An 11,719-nucleotide genomic window follows, 5' to 3' on the forward strand; every position below is an offset into this window, starting at 1 on the left:
GAAACTAAGGAGAAAGTGGGTGATAAATGTGAGTAGAGTTTAATATTTTATTTTATTTCATTTATTTATTTATTTTTGAGACAGAGTTTCACTCTTGTTGCCCAGACTGGAGTGCAATGGTGTGATCTCAGCTCACCACAACCTCCGACTCACAGGTTCAAGCGATTCTCCCGCCTCTGCCTCCCAAGTAGTTGGGATTACAGGCGCCCACCAACACGCCCAGCTAATTTTTGTATTTTTAGTAGAGACGGGGTTTCGCCATGTTGGCTAGGCTGGCCTCGAACTCCTGACCTCAGGTGATCCACTTGCCTCAGCCTCCCAAAGTGCTGGGATTACAGGCCTGAGCCACCGCACCCGGCCGAGCTTAATATTTTATTTTATTTTATTTATTATTATTTTTTGAGACGGAGTCTCGCTCTGTCGCCCAGGCTGGAGTGCAGCGGCGCAATCTCGGCTCACTGCAAGCTCTACCTCCCGGATTCACGCCATTCTCCTGCCTCAGCCTCGCGAGTAGCTGGGACTACAGGCGTCCGCCACCAAGCCCGGCTAATTTTTGTGTGTGTGTGTGTATTTTTAGTAAAGATGGGGTTTCACCGTGTTAGCCAGGATGGTCTCGATCTCTTGTCCTCCTGATCCGCCCGCCTCGGCCTCCCAAAGTGCTGGGATTACAGGCCTGAGCCACCACGCCCGGCCGAGTTTAATATTTTAAATGGCTGGGGATCGCCTAAGAAGCCACCTGAGAAGGTGACATTTGAGTAAAGATCTAAGGGAAATGAGCGAGGTGAAATTCCTGCCTCTTCAGTCGGTCAGACCTAGGGAAGGGACCACTTCCACCCCTGAGTCCTCAGCTCCACGCCAGTGCCTGGAACGTGGTAGGAGCTCCTTGAATGGATGTGGGGTGAAGAAAGGGGTGCATTGGGCACAATTTGGCGGTGCTGAGCCTGAGATCAGCCCGGCCTCCGCGTGCACTCACGTCTTGAAGGAGCTTCTCCAGGTTCTCCTGCAATTCATAGAAGTAGACCGTGGTGATGAGGCCATCACGGGACTTGGTCAGGCAGTCCCGGGCCAGCTCGATGATCTGGTGGTGGATGAAGCTGAGCACGCCATCGGCCAGAGGCAGAACGCTGTCGGGTTCGTAGGCGCGGGTGAAGTCGCGCAGCTTCTCCTCCATCTGCGCAGTGGCCTGCGGGAGGGACGGAGGAGGGGCGCGGGTCTGTGCTCGGAGGCTGTGGCCGCCAGGAGCCTGCGCTGCGCACCAAGGCCGCCAGGGGGCGCGCGGGGATAAGGCGAGCGAGAGTGCAGGCCGCCTGGTCACCCCGTGACCGCCTCGGGTCCCACCTCACCTTCGGGAACCTCTCCTTGTAGACATGATTCATCATCACGATCTCGTTGTCGTAGGAGGAGGGGGAGCGCCCAGGGCTGCGGGGAGAGAAGCCCATTCTGTCCAGTCCTCTGCCTCCAAGCCCGCAGACAGCCCCCGCCCCGAGATGTAACCCTTTTATTCGTGGGGACAGGGGTCTCTCTATTCACAAGTCCTTAGACCACTAGCTTGGTACGAAGGAGGAGGGATGCCTGCCCACCTGAGGCTCCGTGAGCGGGGCCGCACGGCTGGGGAGCGACGGCCACCATCCTCGTCTGTGATGCTCTCGGTGCTCCCGAAGTGTTTGGAGAGGAAATGGAGCTCGTCCACCGTGGGCTGGTAGGGCAGCTGGTGAAGGCGCTCCTGGGAGGAGCAGGAGGACTGGGGACAGGGGCAGGGCCCGGGTCAGAGCCACCATGGGCCCCCCAACAGCTCAGGACCCTGAGCTGGGACTCCCAAAGCAGATGGGGTCACTGGGCAAGGCCAGGATCAGGACCTGATTTACGATCCTTGGATCCTAGGATCTTGGCTGGGACTCTTGGCCACAGACAGGTGGACAGGCACAGACAGGGGTGGAGACAGTGAGTCTGTTAAAGCTTGGGTCAAGTCATGAGCCTCCTCTGTTCAGAACCCTCCGTGGCTCCCACCTTACTCAGGGTGAACACCCAAGTCCTTCCCCAGTTATACAAGGTCCTGCCTCATCCTGCCCTGTGTCCCTGCCATGGATTTTTCTCACTCTCCTGCTTTTTTCCTCTGCTCCAGCTACAGTGGCCTCCTTTTTTTATTTTTATTTTTTTGAGATGGAGTTTCGTTCTTGTTGCCTAGGTTGGAGTGTGATCTCAGCTCACTGCAACCTCTGCCTCCCGTGTTCAAGCTATTCTCCTGACTCAGCCTCCTAAGTAGCTGGGATTACAGGTGCCTGTCACCACGCCCGGCTAATTTTTTGTATTTTTAGTAGAGACAGTGTTTTACCATGTTGGCCAGGCTGGCCTTGAACTCCTGACCTCAGGTGATCCACCTGCCTCTGCCTCCCAAAGTGCTGAGATTACAGGCACAAGCCACCGCGCCCAGCCTAGTGGCCTCCTTGATGGTCCTTGGACAAGCCAGGCAAGCTCCTTCCTCAGGGCCTTCGCATTAGCTATTCCTTCTGCTTGGAACACATCTACTATGGATCCCTCCTTCTCATCCTTCAAATTTTTGCTTCAATGTCACCCCTCGGGAAGACCTCCTCTGAATACACACCCATTATTCCCTATCCCTACTCTATCTTGTTTCCTCTTGCTTTATTATTATTATTATTTTAGAAAGAGGGTCTCCACTGAATATGGTGACTGACACCTGTAATCCCAGCACTTCGGGAGGTGAAGGCGGGAGGATCACTTGAGCCTAGGAGTTTGAGACCAGCCTGGGCAACATAGTGAAACCGTGTCTCTATTTATTAAAATTATTTAAAATTAAAAAGAGAGAGACAGGGTCTCCTTGTGTCACCCAGGCTAGAGTGATGTAGTGCAATCATGGCTCACGGAAGTTTGAACTCCTGGGCTAAAGTAATCTTCCCACCTCTGCCTTCTGTGTAGCTGGGACTACACCATGCTTGGCTAATTCTTTTTTGCAGAGACAGGGTCTTGCTATGTTGCCCAGGCTGGCTTCCAACTCCCGGCTTCAAGCAATACTCCCGCTTTGGCCTCTCAAAGTTCTGGGACTGAGAGCAGGGCACGGTGGCTCACGCCTGTAATCCCAGCACTTTGGGAGGCTGAGGCGGGCAGAAAAACTGAGGTCAGGAGTTCCAGACCAGCCTGGCCCACAGGGTGAAACCCTGTCTCTACTAAAAATACAAAAAAATTAGCCAGGCATGGTGGTGAGCACCTGTAATCCCAGCTACTCGGGAGGCTGAGGCAGGAGAATTGCTTGAACCCAGGAGATGGAGGTTGCAGTGAGCCGGCACGGTGCCATTGCACTCCAGGCCTGGGCGACAGAGTGAGACTCCATCTCAAAAAAAAAAAAAAAAAATTGCTGGGTTACAGGCATGAGCCACTATGCCTGGCTCTCCTTTTGCTTTTTTATTTTTTTTTATATCGAGACAGGGTTTTTCTCTCTCCCCCAGGCTGCAGTGCGGTGGCTTGACCTCCACTCACTGCAACCCCCACCACCTGGGCTCGAGCAATCCTTCCATCTCAGCCTCCTGAGTAGCTGGGACTTCAGGCACAAGCCATCACACCTAGCTAATTTTTTTTTTTTTTTTTTTTTTTTTTTTTTTTTTGTAGAAACAGGGTTTCATCATGTTGCCCAGGTTGGTCTCAAACTCCTGGGCTCAAGCAATCCTCCCGCCTCAACCTCCCATAGTGTTGGGAATACAGGTGTGAGCCACCATGCCCAGCCATATAGCTGTCGCCCAGCCATATAGCTGTCACCCAGGCTGGAGTGCAGTCGTGCAGTCTTGGCTCACTGCAACCTCCAGTTCTCAGGTTCAAGCAATTCTCCCTGCCTCAGCCTCCTGAGTAGCTGGGATTACAGGCATCCATGACCATGCCTGGCTAATTTTTGTATTTTTACTAGAGACAGGGTTTCACCATGTTGGCCAGGCTGGTCTCGAACTCCTGACCTCAAATGATCCACCCGCTTCAGCCTCCCAAAATGCTAGGATTATAGGCATGAGCCACCGCACCCGGCCAGAATGATATTTTTAAACATCACATTGCTCACTCCTCTGGTTAAAATTCCCCACCCCATCTATCTCTTTTATTTTTTTAATTAGTGTACATTATCTATAGCCTACATAATCACAATTTCAAGTGGTTCAAACTGAAATTTTAGTACAATTTAATATAAAGAAATAAAACCATTCCATGGCTTCCCCACTGGATTTAGAATAATATCTCCCTTGCTGCCCTGGCTGACAAGGTTCCAGCCTGATCAAGGTCACTGCCTGCATCATCTCTATTCCTCCCCCACATCCCAGAGTTTCAGCCCCACAAGGCTACTTTCAACTTTTCAAATGCTGCAAGTTCTGTGGCCTCTAGAGGTTTGCACATGCTCTTCCCCTTCCTGAAACACTCTTCTCCCTTGTCTTCCATCTGCCAAACTCCTGCTGGTCCGTTATCTTGGCTTCAATGTCACCTCCTCCAGGAAGCCTTCCTTGACAATCCCCCAAGCTGAGTCACATGCCTCTCCCCTATCACCTCACCTTGTGCTACTTGCATCAAAGTTCTGACCATTCTATTTTGTGAATGCCTTCTTACTGGCTTGTCTTCCCCCATGAGGGTTGCGTGAATATTTACACTCTGGCCCAGCTTGCAGAACCCGCCTACCACATGACAGTCTCATGATAAATGTCTGCTGAACATCATGCCAATGGATGGATAAGGGAACTATGGGCATGGATAGAAAAGGGAGCAGATGAAGAGACTCTGGGTATTGCAAGGGGTGAGCAAATGGGCTCTGGGTGAAAGCTGTGGCCTGGCCCAGCCCAGCTGCTGATATCAGAGTAAATGGCTTAACTCACAGAGCCTTATGTCACCAGCTGTAAATGAATGAGTCAGAAATGAGTAGGAAGGACCCTCCCAGAAATGTGTTGAGGGCAGAGCGTAGGGCTTTGAGTGGGGCGGACCCATAACTCTCTAATAGATGGACAAGTGAATACCCTTGAAGGATGGAGAAACCCAAACTGTCTTTTTTTACTTTTTTCTTTTGAGACAGGGTCTCACTCTGTCATCCAGACTGGAATGCCATGGTGCGATCTCAGCTCAACTGTAGCCTATACCTCCCAGACTCAAGCGATCCTCCCATCTTAGCCTCCCAAATAGTGGGGACCACAGGTGTGCACCACCACACCCAGATAATTTTTAATTTTTTGTAGGGACAAGGGTCTCCCTATGTCGCCCAGACTGGTCTCAAACTCCTGGGCTCAAGCAATCCTCCTGTCTTGGCCTCCCAAAGTACTGGGATTATAGGCGTGAGTCACTGTGCCTGGCCCTAAACTGTCATCAAGCCCAGCCTTGGACTGCTGGCCTGGGTGTGGGTCTTCAGGCTGGAGGGCCCCCTGAATTCCTTACCCACCGGCCCACCCACCTACTTTCCACACTCACCGAGACGGTGGAACTGGGCGTGTTGGTGCCATAGCCAGATGAAGGGAGCGAGGCCAGAGACCACCGGCGTCCGTCCGCCCTGGAACCCAGCCAAGGTTCTCAGACGCCACAAGGCCCCAGCGGTCCCCCCACTCCTCAGGGTGTAGGTGAAGCCACTGGCCACGGCCAGGGATGGGGCTGGGGGAATATATCTGCACTCTAAGATTCCTCAAGGCCCTCAGAATCAAGGGGATAAAAAGGGACTCTTCCAGGCAGGCACCGGGAATTGGAGGGAGGATCCGTCTCTGCTCTCCTCCCCACGGTCCCCTCTGTTATCATTCAGAGTGGACCAAGAACTGGAAAAGCCCCCACCCAATGAAGCCTTTCCAGAGAGATTCTAGAAATTTCTCCCAAGTGAACACTCCATGAGAAAGCTCTCAGAGGGAGACCCTTGGATCTTCTCAGAGAAAAAAGACCCCTCCCACCCCCCAACATGCTCTGACATAGAATCTTGTGTCCTTATGCTCTCGTGCACACAGACACAGTCACTGTTGCAGCCAAACCCATTAATGTTGGTGTGACTATCAGGTCAGGCTCACATACTGGCAATGCACACATTTACACTTCACACACACGAAGACACACACTCACACATGACTCCTCAACACAGACACCCACACATATTGACTATTCCATCCATGGACCCAAATATCACACTCTCACACACTAACACACAATCACACGTGCAAGACCAGACATGCACTCACCTATAGACACACGTGCTTACACTCAGTACTCACACTGGGACACACAGACTCACCCAAACATACTTTACACTTCCACATTCACACAGATGCACATTCCAGACACCCGCGCTCACTGCCACACATTGAAACTTGCACACAGCGACACACTTATTCACACTCGCACGCAGATGCACACACACAGGGACACACAGCGGCACGTGCTCATGTGAGTGCACAACACACATTAGCACCTGCACATGTAAGTGTGTGGCTGTGAGACAGTAAACTGGACGGGCGCGGTGGCTCATGCCTGTAATCCTAGCATTTTGGGAGGCCAAGGCGGGTGGATCACCTGAGGTCAGAAGTTCGAGACCAGTCCAACCAACCTGGTGAAACCCCATCTCTACTAAAAATACAAAAATTAGCCGGGCGTGGTGGCGGGCGCCTGTAATCCCAGCTACTTGGGAAGCTGAGGCAGGAGAATCGCTTGAACCCAGAAGGCGGAAATTGCAGTGAGCCGAGATCCCGCCATTGCACTCCAGCCTGGGCAACAGAGCGAGCCTCTGTCTCAAGAAAAGAAAAAGAAAGAGAGAGAGAGAGAGACAGTAAACACTGTGACTTTGTGTTTACTATCTCACAGCCACACACTCACACACGCTTACACCCACACACAGATTGCACGCTCACCTGGAGACACACCTGACTTGCTCCTCTTACAGTCACACAGCTGACAATCCTACAGACACACGTTCACACGTTCACATTCGCAGACTCGTGCCATTGCATAGGCACGTAATCCCTCACACAGTCACAATCACACACACACACACACACCAGCACACAGATTGCACAGTTACAAGGACACACACACACCCCATTTATTGGACTCCTCCCTTCCTCCTTCCTCCCAGCAGTCCCTTCGCTCAGCCCTCCCCGCTTGCGGATAAACACGTGAGACCCAATCCCAGAGCCTTGCCCTGGCTCTCTATTGCCCTCAGCTAAATTCCATGGTCAATAGGCGGTTCCCCCACTTTCCCAAGGGAGCTGTCCTCTGTCTTCACAGCCTCCCTTGACTCTCACAACACAGCCTTCATCAGCCTTTGCAATGATCTCCATTCTCTGGCCTGCCTGCCCTATTCAACTCAGAGGGTAGAGACAGGACGTCATTGACCCCATACGCCCAGCTCCTAAGAACATAGCAGGTGTTTAGACACCATTTTTAGAATGAATAGAGTTCAAACAAAAAGAGACAGGCCCAAACTCCCAGAAAAGTTTCTCCAGAAAACATCAAAGAAACCTCTCTGCCTCCCCCAGTTTCAAGAAAGGCCCATAGAAAATTCATTTAAGGACACCCCAGAAACCCTCAGAGACCCTTGGAAAGAAACCTGAGATTCCTCCCCTTGAGAAACAGCCCTAGTCGTCCTCCCCCACCTCGGAGACCAAGAGCTTGCGCACGTCATCTTGGCTACCCCGTCCTGTTGCTATGGAAACACCTGGCCAGGAGAGCAAGGATCGGAGAGACTGAGACCCCGCGCCCAGGGCGCACGCGCTTTCGACCCGCCGCAAAGGGATCCCCACCCCCTTCCCCATTCCAGATCGGCAATTGGACCCCGCCTTCTTATAGGCCCCGCCCCGAAGGCTAGGCGCTCCTTCCCGCTGAGACCCTGGGGCACTCGCTTGTCCCCTCAGGCCCCAGCTCGGGTGCAATTAGGAGGAGAACAGATGGCGGCCCAGACAGTGGGTGGGGAGGGTCTGCCCAGGGTTCTGGGGCCCTGGAGGGGAGGGACTCACCTTCGGGAGGAGGCAAACGAGAAGTGGGCGGGGGTGTTGGGGGAGAAGTTTCGGGGGCTGTCCAGGGGACTGCTGCCTATGAGAGAAAGAGGGGGCAAATCCCGTCAGGACTCTTGTTCCCTAAAGCGGCGTGCAAACAGCAGCATGTCCTGTCTTTAGTCTAGTCTGGCCTATTATGGGGAGACCACGCCCCTTCGCCTGTGGCCCCGCCTTTCTAAATTTTTTCGTTGCCGAGTCAGCCCGGCCCCTTCCAAGACGATTCTGGCTTCATCTAGGATGGCCCCTCCCCTCAGGTACGACTCCTCCTTTCTGTCCCGTCCCACCTGAGTCTCCGCCCACCTGAGTCTCCGCCCCCCAATGCCCGTCCCTCTGCGACTGACCACCCACACAAGCACGGCCCCGCCCCTTATCCAAACTGGTTCGCCTCCCTTCAAACTGCGCCCCTTCTGTACAATGACCACGCTTCCTCGCCTGAGGCCCCGCCTCCTGTAGGCCAGTCCGCACCCACCAAGTCTCTGCCACTGGCCTCACCTAGGTGACCTGGCAGCGGGGAGTGGGGTCTCGGCAGCGTGGGTGAAGTGCTGGTCAGGATGAGGCTTTTCCGGTTACTGGTGCGGCAGCTGCGGGGAAGGCAAGGCAGGGGGGCCAGGCCGGGCCGCAGCCCAGTGAGTTCTTGAGCCCCACCAGCTGACCTCCTGTCTCAGATCCCCGCCTATCTCCCATCCATGTGTGTTTGGAGGCTCCCTGGGAGGGTTTCTCGAAGCAAGAGGTGGTGGAGGCCTCGGCAGGACTGTGTATGGCAGGGGATGTGCATGTGACATGTGTGTGAGAAACTCTCAGTGTGGATTATGTGTAGGGCAGTGTCTGTCATGGTGTGATAGTCACTGTGTCTAGGTGACACCATTGGTGATACTGAGTGTGTCTCAGTCTATGCGTGACATTCACTGTAGGGATCCACGTGTGGCATCCACTGTATGAATTCAACAATGTATGACGCTGAACGCATTCTAGTGTGATATGTGTGACACAACGTGGGTTTATCTTGTGTGATACAATTTGAGCATTTGTGTGTCTATGTGACACAGTGTGAAATGCCACTTGTCCATAACAATGTGTGCTGTAACACAGGCAGGTTGCATTTTTTTTTTCTTTTAAATCAATGTCTCGCTCTGTCGCCCGGCTGGAGTGCAGTGTGCAGTGGCTCACTGCAGCCTCAAACTCCTGGGCTCAAGCAATCCTCCCGCCTCACCTCACCCTCCTGAGTAGCTGGGACTACAGGCGCCTGCCACCATGCCTGGCCAGGATGCATGATACCCCTACATGTATCTACGTCTTTGTGTGGCATTCTGAGTCTGTGTCCGATACTGTCCTTCCGTCTGGGTGTGACATTCACCATGCTTGTCCATGTGTATGTAGCATCTATTGTGTGAATTTAACATCTTGTGACACTGTGTCCAAACATGTCATCACATATGACATTCTCTAGGTGAGTCTTGCATGTGATAACGTGTGATTTTGCATGGTTCTGTCTCTGCAAGATCCCTACAACTGTTTATCCTGATGTCAGTGTGACATAGTATGTGAGATACCTAGATATGACATCGTGTGTTGCGACATTGTTGGATGCATGGATGGGATATTGCCACACATGTGTGCATCTTGGATGACATAATTGTGTGTGTGGATCGCCATGCAAGTGACATCTTACTAGGTGTACATGACGTCGTGCCCCTGTGTGTCTGTGCATGGTTCTGACCTGTGGCAGCTGCAAGGCTAGGTATGTGTGGCACCTCCCAGTGTATCTGGGCCACTAGGGCTGTTGTGTGTATATGTGTGACATCATGTCCTGTGTGACGCTGTGTGTCACTATTTTCAGTGTAAGGCTGTGTTGGGGGGGTTGTGTTATGATAACCCCCCCTTTTTTCTACCCCTCAGCATCCCAGCTCCCGAAGAGGGAGCCCCAAGCCCCTCCGTCCGTCCCCTCACCCACAGCCGCAGTGACTGAGCATATTAGTGCGTCCAGGAGCACGCGGCATGGGGGTGGGGGGAGGCCAGGCTGCGGCTATTGTTCTGAGGGTGCCAAGCCCCCCAGCCTCCCCTTCTTCCTCTACCCCCACCAGGCTGTTGGAGCCAGCAGCGCCAGCAGACAAAGGCGCCACAAACCCCCAGTGGCGCAGCCCCCTCCCCCCGCGGCCGTCCTCTCCACCGTGCAATCCCCCCAGACTCGGCCCACACCACCCCCCATTCAACCCCATCCCCGGCGGGAAGGCGCAGCTGGGGCACCTCTGGCGCAGCTGGACCGGGCGCAGCATCCCGGGCCCCGCCCTGCAGCAGCACCCGGAGCGGCGGCTTTTGCGGGGAGGGCCGGGACAGTGTCTAGGGGATCGGGGGTCTACCTCTTGGTGCGGCGGAACATACTGCCGCCGGGGAAGGAGGGCATCGAGAAATTAGAAAGCGCGGTCCAGAGAGAGTCAGACATGACCCGGCGGCGGCGACATGGTGGCAGGTGCGGCAGCGGCGGCGGCGGCGGCGGCGGCGCGGGGAGCAAGCGCGCGGGGCGGAGGCTGCAGCCGCCGCAGCGGGCAGGGGAGGGCAGGGAAGGGGAGGGCCCTGCGGCAGCAGCCGGCCGGGAGGGGGCGCTGCTGCGTGCCGGCGAGCCAGGCCCCGCCCGCGCACTCGCCTGGCGCCCCCACCCCGGCGGGAGAAGGGGCGGCCAGCCCCCGCCACGTCTCTCCCCAGGCTCACCTGCTGCTTTTCCGGGGCAGGGGCAAATCCTTCTGGAAGGCAAAGGGGCAAAACGATGAAGGTCAGCGTGGACCTGCCGTTGCTGCCCACAAGCATTCTCAGCTCCCTGGAGGAGCAGAAGCAGGGTAAGACAGGCCCCTCTTCAGCACTGTCACTTTCACCCTGGGCCATGCACTGCGGGCCAAGTTTCTTGGGGGAGAGGATCCCTGGGTGATTCCTCTCCTGACCCTCAGAGACCAACAGAGGCCCAAGTACACAGGCGGGGCGCCATATAAAGGCAAGTGAGTTGGCATCTCAGCGTGTGTTTGTGCAAATGAAATAGGAATCTTTATTTGAAAAATATGTCTTGAGCACCTACTGTATGCTGACCCAATCCTAGGCACTGGGGACACAGTAGTGAATAAGTTACAAGCCCGGTGTGGTGGTGTGCACCTCTAGTCTCAGCTACTTGGGAGGCTGAGGCAGGAGAATCGCTTGAGTCCAGGGCAACATCAGCCTGGGCAACACAGCAAGACTCTCTGTCTCAAGGAGAAAAAAAAAAAGTTTCTGGCCTTTTGGGACTCGTATTTATAGGGTAAAGGGGACATTAAACAAGATTAGTGTAGAAGTGAACGAAATCATTTTAGACAATAATTTGTCTTATGAATAAATTAAACAGGGTGATATGATGGACAATGGCTAGGATGAGACACATTGTCAGAGAGAGCTGCTCTGTGGAGGTGACTTTTAAGCTGGTTGCTGAAAGATAAGAGCCAGCCATGAGAGGATCTGCGGAGAGAGCATTCCAGGTGGAGGGAACTGCAAGGGCAAAGGCCTGAAGGCGGGAATAAGCTTAGCGTGCTCGATGAATGAATGAAAGATTGAATGAATGAAAGGTTGAAAGAATGAATGACTCATCTACACCTCAGCAGATCTATCTGACTCCCAGCTAGAGTCATAGAGTTGGGGTAGGGGGTGGGGGGTAGGTAAGTAGAGTGACTCACAACTGAGATTTAAAATGGGAACCACGGAGG

The 11,719-nt window shown here is 53.9% G+C and overlaps 1 protein-coding gene across 4 annotated transcripts in view; it reads right to left on the minus strand.

Moving 5' to 3' along the window:
• Positions 1 to 11,719, minus strand: part of MAST1 (microtubule associated serine/threonine kinase 1) — a 42,300-nt gene that overhangs the window by 27,219 nt on the left and 3,362 nt on the right. Inside the window, exons 1-7 of one of the 4 annotated variants that reach the window (XM_012509478.2) lie at positions 10,358 to 10,492; positions 8,493 to 8,581; positions 7,962 to 8,037; positions 5,446 to 5,524; positions 1,581 to 1,741; positions 1,344 to 1,419; positions 974 to 1,183 (exon numbers count right to left, since the gene is read on the minus strand). In XM_012509478.2, the coding sequence (XP_012364932.2) occupies positions 974 to 1,183; positions 1,344 to 1,419; positions 1,581 to 1,741; positions 5,446 to 5,524; positions 7,962 to 8,037; positions 8,493 to 8,581; positions 10,358 to 10,440 (774 nt within the window). In that variant the 5' untranslated portion in view covers positions 10,441 to 10,492. Of the gene's footprint in view, positions 1 to 973; positions 1,184 to 1,343; positions 1,420 to 1,580; positions 1,742 to 5,445; positions 5,525 to 7,961; positions 8,038 to 8,492; positions 8,582 to 10,357; positions 10,530 to 10,706; positions 10,739 to 11,719 lie in introns of those variants that run through there. The other 3 variants (XM_030820695.1, XM_030820694.1, XM_030820696.1) reach the window with 3 other exon arrangements.

This window comes from Nomascus leucogenys, chromosome 10 (genome assembly GCF_006542625.1).
Source record: "Nomascus leucogenys isolate Asia chromosome 10, Asia_NLE_v1, whole genome shotgun sequence".
Classification (NCBI taxonomy): Eukaryota; Metazoa; Chordata; class Mammalia; order Primates; family Hylobatidae; genus Nomascus; species Nomascus leucogenys.